The 27,904-nt window shown below is 36.7% G+C and overlaps 1 protein-coding gene across 10 annotated transcripts; it reads right to left on the bottom strand.

The window, feature by feature from the left end:
• Positions 1 to 169: 169 nt before the first annotated feature.
• LOC124955062 (protein capicua homolog) lies at positions 170 to 27,904 on the bottom strand. Of its 10 annotated transcripts, XM_047508934.1 has the most exons (23): positions 27,524 to 27,904; positions 26,539 to 26,951; positions 11,965 to 12,249; positions 11,469 to 11,851; positions 10,826 to 11,390; positions 10,474 to 10,737; positions 10,248 to 10,359; positions 9,952 to 10,158; positions 9,731 to 9,846; positions 8,779 to 9,650; positions 8,258 to 8,474; positions 7,455 to 7,544; positions 5,948 to 6,231; positions 5,444 to 5,854; positions 5,018 to 5,330; positions 4,622 to 4,938; positions 4,054 to 4,282; positions 3,703 to 3,906; positions 3,321 to 3,587; positions 3,017 to 3,218; positions 2,680 to 2,885; positions 2,114 to 2,593; positions 170 to 2,040 (listed from the first exon to the last, which is right to left on the bottom strand). In XM_047508934.1, the coding sequence occupies exons 4-23, from the start codon at positions 11,829 to 11,831 to the stop codon at positions 1,970 to 1,972; spliced, it is 5,790 nt and encodes a 1,929-aa protein (XP_047364890.1). In that variant the 5' UTR covers positions 11,832 to 11,851; positions 11,965 to 12,249; positions 26,539 to 26,951; positions 27,524 to 27,904; the 3' UTR covers positions 170 to 1,969. The 10 variants fall into 10 exon arrangements, with proteins under 10 accessions (XP_047364890.1, XP_047364895.1, XP_047364899.1 ...); XM_047508939.1 differs by lacking the exon at positions 27,524 to 27,904 and having other exon boundaries at positions 4,054 to 4,243; positions 26,539 to 27,453; XM_047508943.1 differs by lacking the exon at positions 27,524 to 27,904 and having other exon boundaries at positions 4,054 to 4,126; positions 26,539 to 27,452.

Here is a 27,904-nt window from a genome sequence, read left to right as displayed (position 1 = left end):
CGTATAACGCAGATTTTATATTCATGACTCATTTTATCGCAAATTATTAATAATTTGAATGGATTCAAAGCTATAAATGAAAATAGAAATAAAACATCTGTCATGGCCAAAAAGGAAAAGGTTGAAAAAGTACATAGCCAGAATAAAACCACTTATATCTAAGATGGTGAAAAAAAAAAAAAAAAAGAAAAAAAATAAAGATCATTTTAAAAGACCGATAAAATATATATATCATATATATATGAGTGCGTTGAATTTCAGCAAAGCTCTAAAAACGGTAAATAAGTACTTTCAAGAATATGGGAAACATTACATATTACCTATATCAAGTGTCATCTTATCATTAACTTTTAACAAACAAGGGAATTATACCGTATGCTTTCTCCAGCTTGTCGCCATACGATGGCACGGTTTTTACCTCCTATTTTATGTCCTACAAATCACCAAAGACCTGCTACTATCTCAAAATATTAAGACTCAGCATTATAGATATTTTAAACTCTCTGGATGCCTTCTATCACGAGTCATGCTATAGTATTTACAAGTAAAATAAACACATTTGCTGTCTGCATCAGGTAAATTTTGTGCAACGTTTATCGCAGTTTTTCAATCTATAGCTTTCTCTCTTTTCCAACTTTATCATATATAAAGTATAACTAAAGTATATAAACTCTGATTTCATATTATAATGTTTCGTTATCCTAATACTCTTCAATTACAATTCTCTCTCTGTACTGGATCTCATTATAGCAGCTTTAACAATATTTAACAATGGCTTAGGCCTTTCATGATTTGGTAAAGGCGTGTTAATATACAAACGTTTATTAAATATTCAAAATTGCACAGAGAAATTATATTAAAATGTAATGATTTAATAAAATAACTATTAAATCTTATTATAAACTTATTACTGACTGCTTCATAAAATCAAGTCTGCGCGTTTGGAATGTGGAGTAATATTACCTTCCTTTATTCGCACATTGCCAATCAATTATTATCAAAGTGATTAGCTATTTAGGGAATAATAATTAAACGGTCAAATTGAGAACCAATTTTTACAATATCTTATCTACACATCATTGTTTATAATAGATTTTACAATCGAATACAATTTTACAATTGGATAATATAATAGATATGTGTAATGTTGTTACGCATTGAGAGATTTTGCGTTCTTTACTAATAATATTTACAGATGTTCATTGACCCATATAATTACAATCCTCAAAAATATAGAAATAACAGAATACTAAAGAGTGAGTACTTTTTCCTAACAAAGCATGCGTGCTTATTATTAACGTTTATAAACTCTGCAAGCATTTTCTATTGCAGATTATTAAAATTGTTTAGAATTACTAAAATAATTTCGTTGATTGGCAATGTATTTGGGGAGAATTTCATATTTTTTTTTTTTTTTTGTTACAAAAATTAAGTAACAAGAAGGATTAAAAAGTACTTTAAATTATGATTACAAATAAATTGATTATCTTCTTTCACAACAGTAAGAAGTATATTAAATCTGTAATAATAATTAAATCTTTAACACCTAATTTAGTCATAAATATTGTAATCAGTAACCTATTGTAATTTATCTGTTGTACAAATATCTGATCCAGCATTTTGTATTCGATAAAAATGAATATATTTGAAAGCATTAATATAATAAGTTAACTGATATGACTTTAAAAAGCGGTCGATAGTAGTTCAATATTATATACAACATAAAAATATTACCGATGCCTGGATATTAACACGCCTTGTCGCCTTTCGTCATGTTTTCATCTACATCTTATTTTCACCAGATTACACAAAGGTTCTAATTGCACTAAAGCCTTGCTGTATTTTACATATTCCGAAGAAATGGCGTAATAGCGATTTTATCAAGCCATCGCTTTCATCTTCAAAGTATAATGATATACTCGTGTTGTGGAGTAATGGGATGCACAGTATCACAGTTGGCACGTGGGCGCTAGCTACCACTACTGCTTACAGGCAGTGAATGTGGTGCTCCCATCGACGTAGGAGGAGCAGTCAATGGTCCTAAAACGAAACATTTTAAGATCTTAAAGTGATAAAAAATATTCTATGGTTCTATTCAAATCGATATAGTTACCAGTCACATTAGGCGAGGATTCAGAAACAGGCAGCGGGCTAACTAAACTGTTAGCACTCATCGGAGTTGAATTAGCTTTTAATTTTTGTCTGACCTCTCTAATTTTCAATTGTAAACTCGTCTTGTTAGGAAATATATCAGAATGTTTTGCTTGAAACGTAGAGGTAGCATGTGTTGAAGGGAAATATCCATGTTCCCGAAATAATTGCATCACAAGATGTCTCCGTTGTTCCAACATTCTCCTATGACCACGTTCATTTTCATTTCTACCAATCCCTACTGCATTTCCTACACCTCCTACAGGCGTTTTTGGTGTCCGCGGAGAAGTATCTTCTACTTCCCCTGCTATATCTGTATTAAGTCTATATGCGTCGATATTAAAATCTGGACCAAAGAATGTAGTTCCTGTCAATTTGACACTCGAAGTTGATTTCGGTGTAGCGGATACTGACGCATCAGAATCAATATCATCTTCGTTTACTAAAGAAAATAAAATGGAGAATTTTTATTTGTAAATCGATGTAAGACACAAAATTCAACACACAGAAAAATATAAGAACACTCACAGTTACTTCTATGAGGTCCTTGAGATTTCTTCCGATAACCTTGCATCGATGCTTGTAAATTTGATGAGTGTAATCCGGAAGTAACAGTGCTATGACCAGAAGAACCTGGAGTATTTATAGTGATTGCACTTGGGCTCTGTATATCTTCCGGTTTAAATTCTGGTAACGATGAAAATTTCTCTTGAAAATTTACTTGTTCAAGAACCCTAAACATAGTTTAATATCAAAGTCAAATTGAAATACATTTGTAAATGTTTGTAAATAGTTATATATTTTAACATCAATTCGATAGAGAGTGACATAATAAAGTATAATTTATTAAGCTTTGAATACACACCTATCCATACCATCTTCGACATTCTTTTTGAAGAAGGAGCCTTTTTTAGTTGAAGGGGATGGGGATGTACGAGACTCCGATATATTTTGTTGTTGCATCGATTCGGAAGATTGAGAAGTATTTCCCTGTGGTCGACTTTGGTCAGAACGTTGTTGAGACACTGAAAGTCCATGTTCTCCTGTGGTTGTTGTGGAGGGCATTGCTGTATATAAATATCATAAATAATACATAGTACTATTTTTGAGTTTTGTCTAAAATTTATATTTATACTTATATTAATAAATAATTTATATCTCTATCTTACCCATTAATTGTCTTCTTTGCAATGGTGCTCTTCCAAGTTGAGCTGGTGTCGGTGCTAGCATAAAAGGACCTTTATTTGATCCTATATCGCTATTTGGATCTTCATCTACAGAATATGATTTATTTGATGAATGTTCACTATTAATGTGACTGCTATGAGGCGTATGCGGTGTATGTGGTGTAAGTGGTTGTTTAAGTTTATCATTTGAAGATGTTAGAAGAACGTTGCCTGTATCTTTCCTATCTTGCTCACTTTTTATATTGCTCCCTAAAACATAACATAACAGAAATATATCATTATATATTTAAATAAAAGAGTTAATAAACATTCGAATGTTTTGATATGATTAATAAATTAGGATTATCTGTATTATAATGTTTACCATAAAATTGAGCATGATTCGACGCTGTTTGGGTATCATTTTTATCAGATTCTGCTAAACGTGCGATAGAATGACTGATTCCTCTATAAGGCGATGTTGTAGAATTTGTAGAAACTGGATAATGTTTGCTCACGATAACACTTTGTGCTTCAACCTTGGTACCGGAGATCAAATTTTGCGAAGATATATTGCGGCTTCCAGCATCTAAAATTTAGAAATAAATACATAAATCAAAAAAGAAATATGTATATGTATGTATGTGTGTGTGTGTATATATATATGTATGCATTTTTTTTTTATATAATAAAATTTCAAACTTGTCATAAAATGGTTATCAAAGTATGCACTTACCAGAGATAGGTATATTGAAGCCGCAATACATCCGGGGATGCGGTGTTGTAGGGCCAAGGTACTGCGGTCCCTGCTGTGGTTTGGAAATAGCCACCAAATTGTTATCAAGCAATGTAAGAGTGAACGGTGGTTGAGAAGGGACAGCAGAAGTAAGGGGATGAGCGGTAGTGGCTAAAGACTGCAACGGCTGCTGTTGTTTTAACAGAGCCATCATAGGTTTCGTTCCAATCTGTTAGTATTGTATATAGTAGCTCATAAAGGAAGTGTGATATAATAATATGTTGTAATATTAACAATACTTACAATTCTATTGCAGTATATAAATATGTGTGTGTATATATACATATATATACATATATACATATACATATATATATTTACATATTTGATATTAAGACATAATCAAGACATGTTCAGTTGTTGCAAATTTGTGTCAAGGAAGTGCTACACTGTATATGGTATAGGCCTAACCATTATATTATATTTTAATGTATTCTTACTATTGTTATATTCATACAGCTAGATCAATGATATAGATAAAAATTTATTTATACAATAAAATACTTACTGAATGTAGCACAGGAGCAGCTGTAAATTTAGGTATGTTTCTTCCATTGTCAGTATGAATGTTCGCTACTAGACTACTCATGCTATATTGAGTGCTATATTGTTGTTCATTTTTCACTGGTTCCGGTTTTATAACTTTCGGTGACACTGGCATGGTTATAAATGCACCACCCGTAGGTTGAAATCCTGATACTCCTGTTGGATTTATTGGGCTATGATAAGGATAAGTGCTTGATAAAACTGATACTGTGCCACCTTTATCAATGGAAGTATGATGATACTTGGTTGTGGTTTCTATACTTGTTGATGGTATTCGTGCTATAGGAATAAAAATTCAATATTAGAATTAAAATGTAAATATTATAATATAATAAATCCTTAAAACAATAAAAGATACCTTTTATAGGTTTAGGTCTACAAGTTATTTCCTGTTTGACATTTACTCCATCTCTTTTTTGTCCACTAACAGGTGAAAATTGCGATTGATTAAAAGATTTTTTGTCCATATCTTCCTCTTGTGCATCATTGTCACTATCAGTCAATTTATCTTTACATTTCAAATCTATTTCTGGTTGAGGATCTTCGCAAATAACCATTTGATCATCGTCCGATCCATTAGCGTCTTCGTCTTGTTTCGATTCAGGTTCGGTAGTATCAATTTGTAAAGGTATGTCCAAAATACGATGTGGTGCATGTGTCTGATTAATAATCTATATAAAAAACAAAAAGATCGTATTTGTAAAACATAATAACAAAACTTTTAAATCAGTTACATCATTTTTTTTAATTGTTTGAATTTATATGATAAAAATAAGGACATTACCTCAATAGTAGGAGTTTCCGTATATACCGTCGTAACTGGAACAGACACCTCGTCTGTTCCTCTTGGCGTTAAAGGTACATCTTCCGTCGGTGGTCCCATATCTGTTTCTTCTCCAGTACTATTTAATTTTCCTCTAGAATCGCTACCCTTAAAGCTTGTTGTGGACGATTTTCTTCTATCCTTGCTACACCATTTCCAATCTGGGTGTGCTTTGAAATGTGCCTCCTTAACTTCAGACGCAAGATCATGATACTTTTGTTTCTCTTCAGGACCCAGAGCATACCACCATTCTCCCAAAATCTTAGAAACAGTGCGATTATCTTGATTCGGATGTCTTTGGTGCACAACTGCGCGATGCCGTTTCGAAAATATCATAAATGCGTTCATAGGTCGACGTATTCTATCCTTTGTCTGTAAAATCACAATTTCTTACATATTTTACTCTGTACAAAGGGAAGACTATGCAAAAAGTAGGTTTTGATTTATTAATGTATAACATCTTACTTTTAGTGGACTCTGTGGCTCCTTGGAATGCAAAGCACTAAGGGATTGACTACGCCTTTTATTAGTATTAATTTCGATCTCTGCGGGTGTTGTCGGTTCTGGTTCAAAAACATCATCATCTTCTTCTTCAGCAGGAGTAATTTGATCTGCACCTGGTGCTGAGCCATCCTCGCCGGATGTATTGATACTTATCGGAATCGGTGGTGCACTTAATGGTGGACTGAGAGCAGATGGTGGAGGACTCACCTCTGATTGATCCAAAACTGTTGTTTGCCAGGAGAAAGCTATAATGAAATAAATAACTTAATAAAAAATGCATATGGTTAATAATAAATTAGGCAATAGCACTTGATGCAAATTACTGCGGTAACTAATTATTGAATACATAGGATTGTTGCTATATTGTAAAGAAAATAACACAAGTTAGTGAATGTGAAATAAAATTTAAATTATGAATTAAATCAGTAAATTGACATTCACTTGTCACTATAGTTAATTTATTTTCTTGGGCACAAATAATCGAAATTTAGATTAATTTATAATTTATGTTTCGTCAATAAAAGATAAATATAATAATATAGAAATAAATTAATCTGGATAGTTTTAAAGACAATGTGAAAAAGGATTTTTTCATAGAATGTGTTATTTTATAATTTTACATCTTTATTCCTTCATTTTCACTATTAAAATAGTTTTATTTTATATGATGTTAAAAACTATCAAAAATAATAATATTCCTGCAATCCTAATAATATTAGCATTATTATTATTATAAAGCATTAGTCCACCAAATAAATCATAGATTAATCTTGCAATAATTATTTAAACACCCTTCCCCAACATTAAAGTGATTTAAAGCACATAGATATTCTTGGCTGGATGAAATATTATGTGAAATGCAGTTAAAGTGAAGCAAAAATTCAATTAATTGGTTATATTTGTTGTAAAATTGAGTATGGTATATTGCATAAAATCTATATGCAAACACTGCTGCTTTAATTTTGCATAAAATTATTTTAACATACTAATAAATCGATATTAAAATCAAATGTAAATTGTTAACTTTAAAAGGGGTAATAATCTAAAATATATTGTATGTGTATAAGGATGCTTAGAATAAGTAAAGGTAAAAATAAAATAATTAAAGTGAAAAATATATGTACACAAATAATTATTATATGACTGATTATTTCAATTTAATTCATGCAATAATCGCATTTCAATGCACAAATATAATCAAACCTTGATATTTACATTTGATAAAATTTAATTTGTATGTATGTGTGTGTATATAATAAATAAATAAATAAATAAATAAATAAATAAATAAATAAATAAATATATATATATATATATATATATATATATATATATACTTACATACACACACACATATATTTATATTCATATCCATGCCATATTTTATCATATACCATTAATAAGCTCCAATTTACAACAAATTTACAAGAAGAACCATTATCTTTCATTTGGCAGTGAGAACTCAAACCTTTTTTCCAGTTGCGCACTGCATTATTCAGTAATGATGGGGGATGGGGCTGGTATGCGGAAGGAACATCATGGCTGCCATCTGTGAAACCTTACGGTTTAGTAAACATCACTAATATTGTGATGACATGAATCCAGAATTACGATAATGAGTTGATGAGATTAGATTGGAAAGAAAGTAATGTTGCTTTGTCATAATCTGGTAATTATTTTAATTGGATTACGCATGTGTGTTTGATTGGATGCAAGTATTTAACATTACATTTAGTTTAGAGGTATTGTCTTGCTTACATTGTATAACTTTTGTTATATCAAGTTATTTATTATAATAAAAGATTATTTTACATATATTGGGTACTATATTGTTTTGTAAGTTTAACAAAATGAAATGAATGTAACAGATAAATTTTATTTGTGAGATTGTACAGAAGGTATGTCCTCAACATTTAGAACTATAGTTATTATGTCTTGATTCGTTAATATTTCGTTAACTATTTTTATTTTATATGTGTTTTATCTGTATGATAAAATAAAAGAACTTTTATTGTAACACACAGGAAGAACAAAATAAAAGGTATATGAACATAATAAAATAAAAAAGAAATTAAAATATGAATAATTAATATTATAGAGAACATTACTTTCTTTCCAATTCACTAGACAAAAGTTATATTGCATTCACAATTGTACCCAATAAAATATTTTTCTCAATTAAGCTTTTGGATTTCTATATCCATGTATCAGATCAATACCAGATGACACAGAGAACAAGCGTAATGCATGATTTATACAATGTAAACTTACATAGGACTCCATTATTTTTTGAATTTTCTTCTCTAGGAGGTTGAGCTTTCGGGATCTGTATTAGATGTCCAGGCTGAACGATTACATGCTGGAAGACACTGGTAGGAGTTGATGGATTAGTAACTTCTGTTGCGGCTGACATTACAACGTTCGTGGATGGTGCTGAATTCCTTTGTACATCCATATGTGCGGATGTATGTATCCCAATCTTATTAGTCTAACATAATAATGTTTACAATAAATATATAAATTCGAAAATAAATATATCTTTTTCTTTTTTCTTTTTTTTTCTTTTTTTTTTTTTCTAAGTTTTTATAGTATACTAAAATTAAAAGAGTAAAAATATTCAAACTGATTGTTCGTGTTTCTCTGCATCTTTTAAAAATGTTAAGTAATCTATGTACTCTTTATATAAACGCGCGCGCAATATCTTTTTTGAATAATATACACTTATCTATTATACATTGTGGTTATTAATTCAACAACACACAAAAAGCATTTAAAAAATGATTTAAACTTACTTGTTGTAAAACAGAGAGTTTATCGATATGGACGGACACAGCAGGAGTCTGAGATGATTGACATTGATTTTGATGTAACGATGCTGGAAGCTGTGCCAAATGATTCATTAAACCTTGTCTATATTTATCATCTTGAATACCTATATGTCCTGCCGTAGAGATATCTATATTATTTTTTATAACAAGGTACTTCTTTTCGTGCTGATGTTGCATCACATAAATTGGCTGATTTTGTGGCTGTGCTGTCTGTGCATAATCAACTGGTTGTTCTTGTGGCTTATGTAGAAGAGTCAAATTTTGCGGTGGCGGAGCAGATAAAGACGACATATGAGGTGAGTGCGATGGTTTTAGAAGTTGTGTATTCTGTTCAGGAACTTCAGAATGATTAGGAAAATTGTTGCTTGATGTTAACGCATGCTGCAATATAATTCCTTGTTGTTGTTGAGCTATAGACGTTACGACTGATGGATGTCTTGGTGGTGGACTTTGTTCTGACCACGACAAAGTTAAATTTTGTCCAGGCATTCCACGACTCACTGGAGAGATTCTTATTACACTTGTCCCTATACTTGCTGGAACAGGAGCAGTAGGAGCTGGTCGACTTGGTCTAACCATTCGATTTGGTTCAGGTTTAATCACTTGCTGCTGATATTGAACCAAAAAATTTGACTGCGTAGGAGAATGTTTCCATTTTGCGCTAGGCGAGATTAAGGGGGCTGCATGATGTGCAGGACTCGAAATAGGCATAAATACATTATTTTGGTTAAGGCCTAACGGTGGTACTGGAGACTGATTTATACACGGTGATATGGAAGATTGACCTGTTGGCGATGAAAAGGCTGGTGTAGCTGATCTAGAGCTTCCTAAAGATACTAAAATAAAAATAAAAAAAGGTTTATAAAAATGATCGCGTTCCTTTCCTGGTAATAAAACTAATGCCCACTTATCTTACCAAGCATGTTAGCAGCTTCAGTCTCATCTTGATCAAAGCGTCCTGCGATTCTTCTATCTCCATAGTTTGGAGAAGTATCAGAACCTCTTGATGTTTCTTCTCCATCAATTTTTCCACTGTAAAATAAAATTATTGTAACTAAAATTCTATATAAGAAGAATTAATAATATTTCATTAAGATATTGTAATCAAAGTGTCACCAAAAATATCGTAATAATTACCCAGGGAACGCATTTGTCGGGCCTCTAAGGCAAGATCCTTTCAGATTGAGATGTCGGGAACAGAATCCTCTCCTTTGACTTTCTTTTAAACATCCTTCTTTACCACAAAGTCTACGCCACTGTTTCCCATTGAATTTTTTCATAATTCCGTTGGGCATAGACACTACATCACCCTTTTTATACTTATGTGGCGTAGCCGCCTGAGATCTATTTGATTGACAATAAATATTTAAATGTATCTTTTTAATATTATAAATGTTTTTTTTAATTGTTACTTAGAATAGATAGATAATTACCTGGGTGTGGCTGCCTGAGAACGCGGTGTTATACTGCGTTGCTCAACTAAACTGCTGGTACTTCCTCTGCTCTGCATACTGCTTCGTTTACTACTCCCTGATAATTTTGCATCTAAAAGTTGAATATATGTGTCTATAATTAATTAAATCTTTTAATTATTAATTATTAATGTATATTTCACAATTATAAAATATTATATGAAATACGTTTATAAATCTGTATTACCAGCATCTGAAGGAAATGTAATATTTTCTCTATCCAAATCATCTTCACTTTCTAGTTCGTCATATGGTCGGCTTCCGTTACTTAATGCTGTACTAGCAGAATGTGCAAGAGTCCCTAATGTCATAAGAGGACTAGTACCAGTTGTTCTATAATAACCAGTTGTGTCATTATGCGTAGATATATGAGATGCATGGTGAGGAGTATGATGGAGTTGTAAAATTGACACTGCTGTTGAAGCTTCCACAGAATTTCTATATCCATGATCTGAGTTTAAATCGAAAAGAAAAAAGTAGACATTATAGTATTTTTATTGTGATTACAGACCAGGATACTAAAGTAAAAAGAACATTACCAACTGCTTCAACTCTGTTAGAGTCAATATCTTCCAGTCCTTCTTCTAATTCATCCCACCAAGGAGGTTGCACCAAACGCAGGTCTGCACGTTTCACTACATAACTATCACTCTGATCGTCTTCTCTTGGTATTTTAACAACAAAACGATTAGGCTTTGTTAATATCTTGCACACTGTCCCTTTCACAAACACTTTAGTTAATGCGTCTATGTGACTATTTGCTGTTGGACATCTAATGCAAACTTTTGCATCTAAAGTCACTTGCCCTAAAGATGGGCTAGCATCCCCTATCACATCATACCTTCCTGCACCTAAAACATCACTATAACGCACTAACTTCCTTTCTCCATCAAATTCTATGAGAATCTCTCCATGAATCACATTACGAATAACACCTGGATAATAACATGAATCCCTTAAAGCTAACACTCTGTGGTCACGCCACTCACTGAGATCAATAGCAACCGTAGCAGGTCGAGGACGAGCACGCATAGGTTCTTCTCTTAAAGAATAATCTACAGCTGTACTCTGAGGAGGTAAAACTACCACCGATGGTGTTGACACCTAATAAAAAATCACAAATTAAGCATATATCAGTATGATTTAAATTTGATCTAAGTAAAACTAAGATTTTAGACTTACTTGGTAACAGTCTGCTTCTTGTTGTTGCGGAGACTGTCGATTAGCCAAACTTGAATGTTGAACTAAACAAGCAATAGATACGTTTGGTGCACGCGTATTTATCATATTATTAACGTTGCTTGTTACATTACTACATTTATCCATTTCTTCGAGTTCCGATGGATCAAATTTTCGTTTCTTTGGAAGTTTTTTAGCGCTAATTGTTGGATCTGATGGATCCCTTTGTGGAGGAGCAGGAGGCGGGGGTGGTTGTTCTTGAATACATTTCTCTTCAATCGAATTGCCACCACCCCCGCCTGCTCCATATTGTCCACCTCCTAAGGGACCTCGTTTTTCATGCATCTCAGAATGAGCAGTCAGCATTTTTGCCACCTCACGCTGCTCTAAAAATGTCAAATAATAGTTAATAAATAAGAATTTATATATCCAACATTTAGTTTTTAATAAAGATTTAATATTCTATTTAGTAATCTGTAAACATGTATATAGCACTTACAGTCTGTACAGTCGAGAGGAGGCTGCAAGCTGTACTGTGATGAATTGACGCTGGCGGGGGGGTGACATCGGCTGGGAGCATACCTCAGCACCCGACTATCTGGAACAGGATGTGTCGAATCTGGACTTTCTCTTCTCTGACAGTTTTGTAACAGGGGTGTTGTTCCCTCTCCCAACTCCAATACTTCTTCCCAACCCCAACTGCCAAGCATCCTCCTCCAAAAGATCTTTTCTTAGATAAACACTTGTATCTTCTTGAACTGTTTCGAACCTCTAACAAAATGTCCTAGATATAAGAAAGTATACAACAATTAGAATTATCAAAGAGTTAATATGAATATCTTAAGATATTTCATTTCAACATCGGATCACTAAAGTTTATCTACTTCGTTTCTAAGAAATAAAATATTTTTATTTGCATAATCGAAAATTTATTCAAAATTAAAAAACGAATTGTCTATTCAAGGTTCTAAACTTTCTTATAAGCTTCTGTAAACAATAGAATAAAAAAAATAACTCATGTTTATAGCAGTATTTAATAATACTTGGTAATAAGTTCTATAGAAACGGACTTAATAACCAATACACACTAGACAATAAGGATTTGATAATATCTTATGATGTGTCAGACAACTCGGGGACAAAGAAGCAGCAAGCTGACAGTAGTACGAATCACGCTTGCATGTGCATCATTCGGGTATGATCGGTAGTGTCGAAAACAACCGAAGTATTGCGCGAGACTGGGACCGCCAGCACTCATTTACATTGTGAGCAGGACAGAGAGATCCAAATAGTAAAATATTTTCGGCGATTGGGCCCACTTTATTCTAAGCAGTATATACACAAAGATTTAAGATTTTACTTCTCAGAAGTTATTTCTCAAAATAATAAAGTAATAGTAAGTTTTAACAACTGTATGTAATCTTCATGTTGTTATCGGAAATGGAAAAATACACTTCTTCCTCTGTAAAATTTTTATACGTATCTATTTAAAGTGTCGACGATTATGAACGATTTAGAGTGGAAAACATTCATATTATACACATTTAAAAGAGGAATGACTTATAATTTAACGAAACATTCGACCAAACAAAATATTTATCGTAAATAAAAATTTTTCAATTAATATCAAATTTTAGATTCAACTAGATTAATCAATTAAAATCGTTAAAGTATTTTTCTTTTTAAATTCATATTGTAATTTGCATCATCAATAGCACGGATATTAAACAATCGATCACTTTCATCTTTCTCTCTTAACGTAATCTCGTCAGAGATTTAGTTTTTACATGGGAAAGTTTACAATTAACTGTGAGATTCCATAAAATAAAGGAGTTTACAAAGTTTACGTTCGTTTTTCATTTGGTTTCGTCTATTGGCAACGAAACGGAACGTGGGTGCTTATCGCACACTGTTGGGATTTGAGAAATACACTTTCGAAGAAAAAGAGAGCAGGTCGTTTCACACGACCGACGGCAGTGAGTATAACACCCACGCACGATTCACGCTCGTAGTAGAGAACGTTAGGAGTATACTATTTTATTGGCGCATCGTGAACATAACCTATTCATGATCAAATCACATATATTATCAGTATATTGTAAAATCTAAATACTTTTCTCTAAGTCTTATTTACACCATCTGAACGTAATTTTGGAAATATGAGCTTTGTTATATGAAAAAAAAAAACGAATAACGATATTAAAGAGGGAGAAAAGGGGGAGAGATAAAAAGAGAAAAACAGAGAGAGAAAAAGAAATGAAAATCGTGATTCGATACGGATTTAGAGATACGTATCGATACATACATGATATATATATATGTATATATATATATATATATGTATGTCGCAAGAAAGGACGACGTGCGTGGAGAAGACCGTAGGAATTATCCGAAACACGAATGCATGTAAGTAAGTAGAGATGGTATCGCTTTCATCTCGCAGCTCGATCTCTGCCGTTTACAAGAGAATGTAGACTCTTGATTCCAGAGGTGAGAGAGATCGAAGAGCGAATCAACAACGGAGAAGATACACGCAGCAATGAAGATGGAAAACGAAGTGATTACGGACACTAGAAATTCCTACCTACCAGCATCCCAATGTCATAACGAACGACGACGACGACGACGACGACGATAACAACGAATTGAATTCGAACGAGACATGGCTTCGAGATAGATGAATGTGTCCTACGTGCATGCGTGCGTGCGTTGTGTGTATGTGTGTGTGAGTGAGTGAGTGAGTGAGTGAGTGAGTGAGAGAGAGAGAGAGAGAGAGAGAGAGAGAGAGAGAGAGAGAGGAAATGTTTTTGACGCTAAGAAAAAGTAGAAGAGACGACTCGTAGTTGACCGATGTGCCGAAAGGATTAAGAGGGGAATGCACTAACCTGGCTAACTTCCTACTTTGGCTCTGACTCACGGTGTTTGCCTTGCCTTTACCCTCCCTTGTCCCGTGCCGTGCCGCGTCACGAATCGCTTGGCTCGGCTCGCCTTACCCATCGTCCTACCCTCCCAGAGATTCTTCACCATTGTATCGCGTCCTTCTTCGCTTTCGCGCCCCTCTCTTTTACTCTCTCCCACCCTTTCCACGCTGATTCTCCTCCCCCGTCTCTCTTTCTCTCCGTCCTTCCCTCTCTTTCTCTATCTTCTTCCGTCGAACGAAGTAGGAGACTTCTTACAGGTATGTACGCGTAACACACGCAATATATAACACAGAAGAACCATTCGTCGGCTCGTTACGCGTGTAACAGAAGTAAAATTATTCAGAGAAGAAGAAGTTGGCTACGTTTGCCGAGCTACGTCCGTCGTTCGTTTGTTTCCTTTCTTCGCCATCATTCGTCGTGATCTTTCGCTTTTGAATTTCCTACGTGGTCGCATTTTCGCGCGACGAATCGTACCTTCGTATTCTCTCTCTCTCTCTCTCTCTCTCTCTCTCTCTCTCTCTCTCTCTCTCTCTCTCTCTCTCTCTCTCTCTCTCTCTCTCTCTCTCTCTCAAGAACACTGTCGCTTCTTTCTTTCTTTCTCTTTTTTTCCTTACCCACTTACACGCTTGGCAACACGAAGCACGTGCGACTCGCGCACTTCGTTCACAACTTAACGCAGAGATCTCTGAAGTGAGAGGAAAACGAGATACGGAAATGCCTCTTCTTGTTTCTATTTCTGTTTCTTTTTGTTTTTATGAATGGACACGTTGAATCTATCGTCTACCTACCTCCTTAACGTTATAAGAATTTGAATAATCAACTCGAAACAAAATTCAATTGCACATTCCATCGTTATAATACAAACGACATTTTTTTGCCTCGATATATCGTCACTACGTATCGCATTGCACGTCGAGGTCATTTGATATTTTCAAAATATTGGTCTTCTACGTTAATTAAATGTCCTACGAGAATCGAGCGAAACGAAATTGTTTATCGAATTAAAGAATGCAGCGGAAAAAGAAGACAACAGCATCACTTCGATGAAAACGGAGACAAATGAATATATAAATCGAGAACGTTCGTTATAATATTCTAACAAAATATATTAAAAGTACTATTTTACTTTGGCGAAAACGCGAAATTTAATTGACGACAATAAAGAGCTTCTCTGAAATCGATGTTTTTATTCGGAATTATTATTAATCTCTTCTTGGACAGGCAAATGTCATTCCATAAATAAGACAACGATCGACACGAGGTCGATTTTTTGACACGAATTGCGCTATTAATAATCATCATCGATCGTAGCCCGGTATATTGACCTCTTGCACGTTCGATCCGATTATCAATAAAAACCGGTTAGTTTTTTAGAAATTGAATGCATAAAAAAAAGAGAGAAAGAGATAAAGATAAAATACAAGTGGAATGTTTCAGGTACATTTGAGAAGAAACGTTCAAAATTAGTATCTTAGACAGGTGTCGCTAGTTCTAGGAATTCTACTACCCTCCGCAAACCGACTCCGGTGTAATATACCTTTTTAGCGAGTTTAGGTAAGAAGCCAGTCATTCAGGTAAGAAATTCGGTAAGTTCGTAAATGGTATGGGAGAATGACGAATAGATTCTAAGGGGGAAAACTGCATACCGTATCCTTTTTCACAAAATGCAAAGAAGGAAGAATAAGGAGGGTGAAAGAGAGAGGATCATTCTTTGGTCGCCTACATCAGCGAATACATTGTTCTTCCGATAGGTCTCTGTAACAGATCCCTCAACATGGCTTCGATTACTTTTAAACTGATACCTGTTCTCTAGCTTGTTTGTCGACTATTCTACGGGAATCGCTATTTTAACTTTAACTGTTTGAACATAGTCCTTTTCTTTAGACGAATAAGAAAACGCTCGATAACAATAGAAAAGCACTTTTCCAGCAGAATATATATTTGTCCTTGAATAGAAACATAAATCTAAGTTTTTCAAGTACTATACATTAGAGAGAGAGAGAGAGAGAGAGAGAGAGAGAGAGAGAGAGAGAGAGAGAGAGAGAGAATATGCGTGTATAGATATCAGCAGGTAGAAGGGCGTGGGTCATACTTTAAAACGATTGTGAACATCTTCGTTCATTCATCCGTTTATAAAAGGCGTAGCACCCCATGTTTGAGATACCTTCACCGCTTGACGCCGCTCCGCATGGTTTCGCCGTTTCTCGCCAACCCTCACCGCGATTGATTTCATCTGCGATCGTCGTCGCTTCAAAGGCACCTTTTCCCTCTCCTCCTTCTCATTCTCTTCCGTCGCTGGTACTGATCCACGTTTTGTTTCTCTCTCTCTCTCTCTCTTTCTCTCTCTCTCTCTCTCTCTCTCTCTCTCTCTCTCTCTCTTTTGTTTTCCATCTAACAAATTCTATCTTTAGACGGATATCGCATCGGGCACATCGATTTCTTAACTCGATATCGTCTGGCTAGCATATTTACACGCGTCGTAGCATAAGTAAAAAGACGAGTAAAATTAAAAAGAAAGAAAAATTAAAAAGAATAATAATAATACTAATAAAAAAAAAAAAAAAAAAAAAAGAAAAAAAAAGAAAGAATTTCTAGGTTGGATATTTAAGGCTGAGTTTAAAGAAATTATCGATTGAATTTCCAGGCTGATGCGTGGAATTGTGACGATATGACACTGCCCTTTAAAGTTATATTAATATACGTGTCGTACCCATCTATTGCAGGTTGGGGAATGCATGCTCGACCGGCACGTGCCCACGTGTATTTATATGCGGAATGACAACCTACCGGAGTAGAGAATTAACAAGTGGATTCTACTATGATAAGAGAAGAACGTAACTTCGTTATCTGTTACTTTTCTTTTTTCGAAAAAAAAAATAGAAGAAGAAAAAGAAAACAACAATAAAAAATAAAAGAAGATAAAATAAACGTTCGAGGCATTTGAATCTCTTTCTTTTATCTTTTTCATTTTATAACTCTAGGCTAAAAAAAATTACGAAGATAATCTCAATTTTTCGTTCGATATATCCTTTTCTAAAATCTCGACCGATTAGTTTTTCCGAGAAAACTCGAGAAAGAAAAGGGCCGATATATCGTTCTTTTCGCAACAGATCAACGGACTGACGCGTTTGAGAGGCACGCGTTATATATGCCCCATTGTGCTGTGTGACGTCATATACTCGTACGAGGCAAATGCGCATGAAACTGCGCGCGTAGGGAGGACATTGAGTTGCATCGTATGCGCACACGCACCAGCTTCGATGCCTTCTCGCTTTCTCTCCCTCTCTCTCTCTCTCTCTCTCACTCTTTCTCTCTCTCTCTCTCTCTCTCACTCACTCACTCACTCACTCACTCACTCACTCACTCACGGTCTCTTCTCTCTTTTCCTCGTCTTCTCGTGTAACATTCGAGAGAGGCCAGCGGTGTATAATTGGTAGGTGAATCTTCGGGAAGAGGAGGATAGGGGTCGCTTAGAAACAAGCACATCCGATTAATATTTAGGGCATGTTCATCGTCGAAGACTAGACTAGGAATCATCATCATTCGAGATCGAATGATCCAAGAGAAATGGACTTTAATCGAGAAGAGAAATTTTGAAAAAGAAAAAAAAAAGAAAAAGTAACAATGAAAACTAACATCATTCACATTTATTTTAATTTTCTATAATGTAATCATAATTTTGAAATAATATCATCCGAGTATTTACCCGATTTCATTTCTTTGTGACTATGTATTAATTATGTTTTGCAATAAAATTTGCCTCTCTGTACAAACGTGTGTTGCACGTGTAATGTATGTGTCTGTGTATATATACATATATATATGCATGTGTACGTAGACATTACCATTTTTAGTATTTATCAATCGTTCTTATCAATGAGATTTAATTTATTTTTACAAGGGTAAGATCAGAAAGCAGAAACGCTTTACCGATCTATCGACATTTGTATCAAAATGTAGTCCTTCGTGACTTATCGTAAAATTTTAAAACTTTTCAAACTATGATACACACAAATATAATGTATAATATATTACTCTTAAACCGTTGACCTTCAAAGGTAAAGAAAAAAAAAATTGGAAAGTATCTACGTCGAATCTTTCGTATCTTTAAAAAGGTCACCAAGGACTATGTATTAATACAAAAGACGAATATATATATGTATATAATAATGTTTTTATTTCCGATCTCCTTCATTTTGTTGGGTAAGAAGACAAAGGATGATTCTGATCATATAAAGAATTATATAAAATATGCTTATTATTAATAATAGTAAAGATATATTTATATGGAAATTGTAACGCGACTTGTTAGAACAATGAATGAAAGTTGGATATAGTGAAAGGAATTCGTTGAAAATTCTCCGATATAACTTCATCGTTCGCGATTCACATCGCGAAGTAAGCGAAGAAGTTACGTCCATTCTTTACACGCGATGCGTACTATAAGACGACACGATGATGAATATAGTATAATACACGTAAGTACTATATAGATACACATATATAATAGGTAGTATGTATATATATATATATATGCATGTATGTATGTATGTATGCATATATAATGTGCAAGTGAGGGAGTACGTCCATCGGGTTAGCGCACGTGCGCGCGCGTGCAAGTACTAGTCCGTTCGTATTAAAACTCGAAAGATGCTTTACACACACGGATACAGATATATATGTACACGTATACGTCAATTGTGTGGGAGTATAAAGCGCGCTTGTGTACATGAATTCAATATTTATTACGGTGTCGCAGAGGTCGTCGAGTTAGACTGCAAAGGCAACAGGGTCAAAATTGAAGCACGAAGAATGAAAAGAGAGACAAGTTGTCTGTCTTTTTCATTTTTTCTCTTATCCCGCAAGAAATTCGAGCTAAACTATATTCGGGTATGACAATCTATTAAAAAAAAAAAAAAAAAAAAAAAAAAAAAAGGGAGAGAAAAACAAAACAAAAAACCATAAGAAAATCACAGCGACGGTTAAAATTTATCCGAGATATGAGATGAACGCGACTCTTTGTCGTTATGCACAAACACTATATTTTATTTTGAGTAAAGTTCATAGATCGTGTGCAACAGTTTGTTAAAGAAAAAACCGTTTTTCACATTCGATTCTCAAGTTTAAACTCGTATAAAGTGTGTATAAAGGCATAAGCACGTTTATAATCGCGACACCGATTACGACACAGTTCAGTCAGCTTAGTTTGTATGTAAAGAAACAGAGAGAGAGAGAGAGAGAGAGAGAGAGAGAGAGAGAGAGAGAGAGAGAGAGAGAGAGAGAGAGAGAGAGAGAGAGAAGAGAGGAGAGAGAGAGAGAGAGAGAGAGAGACAGACAGACAGACAGAGAGAGAGAGAGTGTGTGTGTGAGAGAGAGAGATGCGATAAAAAGAGGAAAAGAAAGAAATAGTGTCTGCTAGACAGACACGTAAGAATATGCACATATGAATGCATCGCTTACAATGCTTATATATTACAAATATTAGTTGAATCATTCATTTGGTATAGAGATTGAAATAACAAACTGACTCAAATTCCTTCACCGAGGGGGATGTAAATAATTACACGTGTAAATAAAATACCACAAATCTTTTCAATGAAAAACGAACGAACACATATATCGCACATTATCGGAGCCTGGATTTCTAATGCTCATGTCTCTTATCGTTAGGTAAGCAAACTGAACGCGAGTTTCGATCTAACTGATTGTTAAACGCGTCGATTACGCAAGTACGATCATAATTCTGCCGGCTTAATGAACAAATTGATTATGAATATCTTTAAATATACCATTTCGGAAGAAGTAACTGATTCGAAGAACGCGCTTATGGAAGGTTGATAAAGAAAGACTTGATCAAAAAGGAAAAGAGAGAAACATGATGGATCATCACGTTAGTTTTTGAAAAAATTCTTCCGACTTTTTTCGTGTTTATCTTACGGTGCACGTAAAAAAAAGTTTTTTGATTATATTTTCACGAATGAAGAATGTTTCTTAACCGGCATTAAGTTGAAACAAGAGAAGAGATAGTAACGTTTGATTTAAATTAATCATTGATTTAAATTAATTTAAAATTTAACTAAAAAGTTAATACATAAAAAATGCAAAGTGACAATAAAAAATTACTATGTAGAATAGTTTAAAAAGGTAAGAGAGCAACAATGCAAGGAGAGAGAGAGAGAGAGAGAGAGAGAGAGAGAGAGAGAGAGAGAACAAAAATCGAATACGAGAAACATAACCAAAAAAGACCAAGTGGATGCCATATTTAAAAATCCACTGTAATTAAAATCCTTCGTCGATACAAAAGCTACTGCACCGTATAGTATTACCCGACGTAACATGCGCGCATTAGATTAAATACAAAAGTTACACAACATGATTGCGCTGCTATGTACAAAAATCATCGAGGGAGATAGTGTATTCTTTTCTCTCCCTCGTAAACCTGCCACCACCGCGTTGACTTTATCGGATGCGTTATTATCACCCAATACGGTTGCGGATGCGCAAAGAACGCTGGTTTGCCACGGTCGTTTATGAGGAGGAATCGTAAGATGGACGGAACTGGAGGGGGGGGAGAGGAAAGTCGAAGGGATGAGAGAGGGGAAGCAGACAGAGACGGTGAGACAATAAGAAAAAAGAAAGGGAGATTTAAAACTTCACTGCCACCTCGTCAAATCGTATGAATGTAAATATGTGTATGTGTATATATACATAGGATTAATCTCGTATAACGCGTGATCGTCTTTTGATGTATTTAAAAAAATGTTTTTAAATTCTACGAGTTGAAGAAAGAATGTCTCATGAAATGTGTACTACAGCCACCTTGTGGACCTCGCTATAAGTTATGAGAGATGGTAAAAGAGTTTCAAAAATCTACCGACCGCAGACATTTTTAAACAGCCAATTTCCAATTTCCGTTAGTTGTCCGTCAAACAAATTCACCCTGCATGTCATTTTTTCTCTTTCTTCTTTTTCTTTCGTAGACACAAAGTATACAAAACCAAAGGGAATGAGGATATTTCTACGTTCGTCCGATAGGTTGAGAGGAAGGAAAGGAAGTTCATAAATTGATACAAGTTTATCATCCGTCTATCACTATTTATCGACTGTATCGCAGACTATCGCGGGTCAGTCAATTCTGTACAATTCTCACTATCGTGAAACATTAAAAACATTATATATATATATATATATATATATATGGTGTATATATATTTGTATATGCTCTCTCTATTTGTGGTAGTTCTTTCGAAATAAGGGAAGCGATCGACACTTATAAAATTTCGTTAATTAATGGACGACGATGGCGATGACGACAAAGACAACAAAAACGACGATAAGAATGACGACAATAACGACAATATGACAACGATACAATGACGACAATAACAACGATAACGACGACGACGATGACGATATGATGACGCATCGAAGAAGACATTAAAGAATAGACTTTTCCACTTGGCCAATTACATCGGGAGAAAGAGAAAGATTTTAGTTATTCCATTAAATATCCTAATTAAAATATGACGAAATCTAAATTTGGTCCAGGAGCATCGATTTATTCGAAGGACAGTGGAGAATCACGAAGATAAGAGAAAGACAGGCAGAGATATCGTTCGTGCATACATACGTTACACGAGCATTGGAAAATTACAAAAAATTATTAAAATTTATACAAAAAAATGATTTATCGTAGGACGATACAATAGGAATGTAGTCTAATCTTGCTTTGAGAATAGGTAATGATATCGTTTCGGTGAAAACATTGACATGACTTTTATTTATGCTTGCAAAACGAGTTCGAAATGAAGAAAGAAAATAGAAAGAAAAAGAGAAAGGAAGATACTGCTAAACATTCATTACGTATACTATGTCTGTCAACTGAAAACAAGAAATTACGAAGACATTAACGTAACCAACCGAGCGACAACGAGAGCATCAAATTTCGCACGGTCAAGGGTCTCTAGAACTCTACTCTCGAAGGAAGCACGAGGTGTACGATGAACGTGACAAAAAGAAGGGAGAGACGATAAAATGGAAAGAAATCAGACGGCTAAGAAAAAAGAGAGGGAGAGGAAAGAACGAGGAAAAGAAATAGATAGATAGACAGAGAGAGAGAGAGAGAGAGAGAGAGAGAGAGAGAGAGAGAGAGAGAGAGAGAGAGAGAGAGAGAGAGAAAAGAGCGAAAAAAGGAATAGTTACAGCGTGTGGTGCGCGCGCGCGCGCGTGTGCTCTATGTAGGCGCGTGAAACGAAAGGGAGAAAGAGGGAGAAAGAGATAGGAAACTATGCAACGTGCGATACAAGAGAGTGCAGCTTCGATTTTATTCGTCGTCCCAGAGAGTGATAGTCGGAAATACGAAGACAAGAATTTGCTCCGATCAAATCCCAATGAACCAACACAACAAAAACCCGACATGTTCATGTCCATTTATACACTAAACGCGTCTATCTAGTAGTAAAATCACAGGCGCGCGCGCGCCCGCGCCTCTTGCTCATCATCGTTCTCTCCTTGGCATCCCTTTTTTCGTCATGACCGTCATCGTCGTTATAATCTTACTTGTCTCCCGCTGGCTTGCGAATTGTAGTAGTACTGGCAATAGCAGTAATAATGTAGTAGTAGTAATAGTAGTAGTCTAGTGTAGTGTAATAGTAGAAGTAGCAGTAGTGATAGTAGTAGTAGTAGTGTAGTAGAGTAGTGGTAATAGTATAGTAATAGTAGTGTAGTAGTCGTCGTCGTGTCGTCGTTGGCGGCAGCAACGACTGACGCGGCGCACAGCGTTACTATTATTATTCACTAACACAATAAACCCATTGTGTTCCCGGTGGCACATTCCGCGCATACGCTAGTATGCACGAGAGTACAAGGGTGGACGCGTGACACGATTCACCGTTCACCGGCCATCTCTTTTCTGTTGCGAGTCAAGCCGAACGGAGAATCGGATCCGTTCGGTCGGTGGGTTGCCGCTGCCGCCGGCCGGACACGCTCGTGGTGAATATCGTTACGAGTTTTGTGTGTATGTATGTGGTGTGTGTCGCGCCGGAGAAAGAGAGCACGCGCGCGCGCGCGCGCGCGCGCGTGTGGTCATGAGAGAGAGAGAAAGAAAAAGAGAAAGAGAAAGAGAGAGAGAGAGTAAGAGACAAGAGCGACACTGCTGTTCGCAACGAAGAGGGGATACCAACGCGAAAGGGGGAAACTGGTGGGACGACGAGAGTCAATGTAAGAGGAGAAGGTGGGAGCGAAAGGTTGAGTGCGATCAGGGGAGGGATGAGGGAAGCAAGAAGGTGGAGGGAAAGAGAGAGGTGAGCGACGAGGAAAGTGCGAGACGCGTATGGTCGTCGTATAAATAGAAGCTATAGGCGGCGTATACTGACTCCTAGAGTAGAGGTAGTGGATACTCGTAGCAAGGACGAATTACTTTGCTTGCTTTTACCACGGGCACGGGAGTCACTGACATATTATAAAAGCTCGTGCGCACGTGCACTTTTACACGCGCGCACACGCGTAACGTACCGTACGTCTCTTACTCTCTATGCGCGCGAGCCAGTCACGAAAGAATAGTACACACACGCGCATGCACACACACACACACACACACACACACCTATGTGCGGAGCACTAAGAGAGCGAGTTCACGCAGAATGCGAGGCTCTCTTGGATACAGGGTCCTGCCTGTGGTCACCACCACCCGCTGCCACCGTCCTCGTCCTCGTCGCCGTCTCCGTCACCGTCGCCGTAATCTGTCACTACGGCGACCGTTCTCCTTCCTAGGCGCCAGTTTCGGCCATTCTGTTTCATTCGGTCACTAACCATCGATGTCTCGAACAAAAGATCAGAAGAGGAGAGTAGAGGAATACGGTGAACAAGAGCACACAAACGGCAGGGTTAAACACATACACGTACAACATATATATACACACACACATATACCGAGAACGCGATGCCCAGAACTGGTAAATTCCGAGGCAATTATCGGCTTCGCAGAGAAGCTCTGGGCACTCTCCGTACTTCTTTATCCCCGAGAGACCGAACAAGACTTTCCTTTTTTTGTTTGATCACACACACACACACACACACACACACACACACACACACACTACGAAAGAAGAATAGAATAGTCTTCCGATAGTAGCACATATATTATAACATACAACCGGTATAGGACACAATCAGAAACAAGAATAGGGGGAGACGTTCGCTCGTACGATTCTACACTTCGCGAATTCAATTTAACCAATACGCTGCGTACGCGAACGAGAATCACAAATGTTCCACCTACGAGTTATTGACATCTTTCTTTTTTTATACATAGCTATTATATGTGCTCGCACCCGTCACCGTCACCGTCACCGTTACCGTCCTCGTCCTCGTCGTCGTCGTCGTCGTCGTCGCTGCGCGACGCCTCGTTCACACTCTCCCCCTCCCATTCATTCCTTCCTCCTTTCTTGCCACCCCGCACGACGACGATCACGTACAGTCTCGGACTTCTCGGTTGCTCAACTGAACCGCTTTACACTCCGGCAGCTCTTACAACCGAGCGATCACGCGCGCGCATCTACGTTCTCCTCCTCGTCGCTACGCTCCTCCCTCCCCGAAGCCCTATCCCCAGCTCACTCCGCCAGCGATCCAGTCGGGCGCGCGTATACGCGACGAGCATCGCGTAGAGAGCAGACACGCGGCCGCTAGCGAGCGGGTATGCCGTCATACAAAATATCACTGACGATGATGCGTCACACAGTGTACCCTTTAATTTCTCCACTCTCTGTTTTATTTTTTTAACTCTAATAGCTAAATTACGAGAAAAAAATAAAGAGAAAGAGAACATATTTCATTTCTTAAGGATGCAACGAACATACAATTTGAAGTGTACGACTAAAGACACAGGGTCAACTTTATTCGTCGCCGAGCCTGTGCTTGGTAGTTCGGTCTCCTATCATCAGGGCCGTCTTACGGATTATCCCGATATACACGGGATGGATCAAACGTGCGAGACTACGCGTGATTTTTTTACTTTTTACTTTCGTTGCGAAAAATAATAACGATAATTTTATTGATATTCTATTATTTTTCTATATATGGATATAAAATGACCGAATAAGTCGTTGCTTCGGTCAGCTCTTGATTTTTAAATTTTATGATTTAAGAAAAAAAAAAAAGGAATTATAAAGAGATACAAAGTGTAAGATATATGTGTATTCGAAAGTAATATTATGTTGTATTGGAAAATTATTAAAAATTATTTCTTATTGCAGTAAATAAACAAATAAATTTACTCGTGTTTCATAATGTTTGTAAAAAGCAATTACCATACAACAAAATATATTATAATTGACAGTAAACATTTTTTCGCTTTTTTTAGCACTATTTTTTCTTTACAATAAAATAAATAGTATTCTCTTATAAACCCCCTAACATTCTTATAAGAAGAACTTGTTCATACTTATGCACCGTGGAATTGTCCAAAAAGTATCTGTGATATAAATTCAAATTACGCGCGCAATTAAGCTCTTCTGTGATTCTCTTTCATTATGAGCGTAATTCGTAGAGAGATAGGTAACGAAATATCGGAGCGAGGATACATAAGCGCGCCAGATTTAAACAGAACTGTGTCGATCAATGCTGATACGGAGTTGTTACCAGGAGTCGAGAATTATTGAAAAGATACATTGTACTTGGCAACTCGTTCGATTTCCTACCTTTCTTTCGACGTTGGTACCTATTTCCGGGACACGACAGGATAGTGATAAAATGGATCTCTAATTCTCGCGCGCGCATGTACATAATAACCAATCTGGTTTTATCTCGGTTGAGTCTCGATCTAATGTCAATTGGTATTTAATTGTATTCGTTCTTATATCTTTGCTCGATAGTTAGATAAGTTTCTAACCTCACTCATTCTTTTTCTTTATTGTTTTTATACGAAAGAAAAAATAAGATATGAGAAAGATTAGGAACGAAAAAATAAGGGAAGTCTATGTCCGAATAGAGCCGTAGACAGTGCATTAGCGAGTTCACGTTCTCTTTTTCTTTTTCTTTTTCAAAAAATCTATCGATCCTAAGATCTTGTTGGCCTCTCCCTCTGTTAGCGCTAATCACAGATCTTTGTATTACAGATCGAGCGTGGCAACAACATTCGATTAATCGTTCTTTACCTGTGGTTTGTTCCTGTACGTGGCGACGGTGGTGGTTGTGACGGGGGTGGCAACGGTGGCGGTGGCGGTAGCGGTTGTGGCGGATATGCTTCGCATCGAACAAAGGCGAGAACGAAAAAGCAAGTGCGTGCGGGTGTAGAGAAGAAAGCGGGACATAAGAGGATAGGAGCTAGAGAGAGAGAGAGAGAGAGAGAGAGAGAGAAAGAGAGAAAGGAAGAAAAGAAAGAAATAGAGAGAGAGAGAGAGAGAGAGAGAGAGAGAGAGAAAGAGGGACAAACAGAAAGAGACTAATACGACGATCCTTCTCCTCCTGTGGCGCTGCTGTCGTACCGCTCACTCCTCTAGCCTATCGCTGAGAGCACTATCGGAGAACCACCGCACCTTCCTCCATGTTGCTCGATACTCGAAATCCTCTGCAGAGAGAAAGATCGACGATTGGCACTAAACACTACGAAGAATAAACGAAAAGAGAGAGATGATAGGGCACGTGCGTGCGTAGATTTTCTCTCTCTCTCTCTCTCACTCTCTCTCTCTCTCTCTCCCTCCTTTTCTTTCTTTCTTCTCCCACACACGTACACGCATACACAGAACACATATACACAATAAAGAGAGCACTTGACCGAAAAATGTACCGGCGACGGCTCTCGTAGCCTCTCTGTCACCGCGCGCGCGTACTATCTCCACGTTCCTCAGCACTACTGGAGACCTTGCTCGCTCGTCTGCGACTAACGCGCGCGCGGTTGACCGAGAGAAAGACACCAAGAAGAGAGACAGAAACAGCTGTGACGCGCGACGCCCGGCCAGCCGCCATTTACAGAAACGCACACAGCCTTTCTTTTTCTCTTGCTTTTTCTCTCCCTCCCTTTTCCTCTTCTCTTTCTTTCCCTCTCCCTCTCTCTCTCTCTCTCTCTCTCTCTCTTTTTTCCTTCCTCTCTCTTTTTCTCTCTCTCTCTTTTTCTCTCTCTCGACCAGTGCAACCTCTTACCTCTCCACCAGTGCAACCCTCTCTCCTCCCCAACCGACGCGTCTATCCGACCTATCCCAATTACAGCAACGTCCTTGAAGTGACTAACACCTCGTCGTTCACCGGCTATGTGAGAAATACAGAGTGGGATACGTGTACGTCAGTCGAAAGAAGGAGAAATATAGGGGTAATAGAGAAAGAAAGAAAGAGAGAGAGAGAGAGAAAGAGAGGAGAGGAAAAGTCTCGTTGCTGGGGAGAAGAGCGTTCTGACAACGACAACGACGACGGCAACGACGATCACGACGACGACGGCGATGACGACGACGTCACATCGACGATGATGAGGAGTGAGAGAAGCTGCGAGGAGAAGAAGGAAAGAAGAGGAAGAGTGCTTTAAACCTT

Source organism: Vespa velutina, chromosome 17, assembly GCF_912470025.1.
Source record: "Vespa velutina chromosome 17, iVesVel2.1, whole genome shotgun sequence".
In the NCBI taxonomy this organism is placed as follows: domain Eukaryota; kingdom Metazoa; phylum Arthropoda; class Insecta; order Hymenoptera; family Vespidae; genus Vespa; species Vespa velutina.
This window is presented reverse-complemented; position numbering and strand designations above follow the sequence as displayed.

Excerpts from the sequence above, each read along its gene's own strand:
- LOC124955062 (XM_047508934.1), bottom strand. The coding sequence starts at position 11,831 with ATGCTGACTGCTCATTCTGAGATGCATGAAAAACGAGGTCCCTTAGGA. Across the intron at positions 8,475-8,778 it reads AACTCTCTGTTTTACAACAA|ACTAATAAGATTGGGATACA; the intron begins GTAAGTTTAAAT and ends TTATTATGTTAG. Across the intron at positions 2,594-2,679 it reads AGGACCTCATAGAAGTAACT|TAAACGAAGATGATATTGAT; the intron begins GTGAGTGTTCTT and ends TATTTTCTTTAG.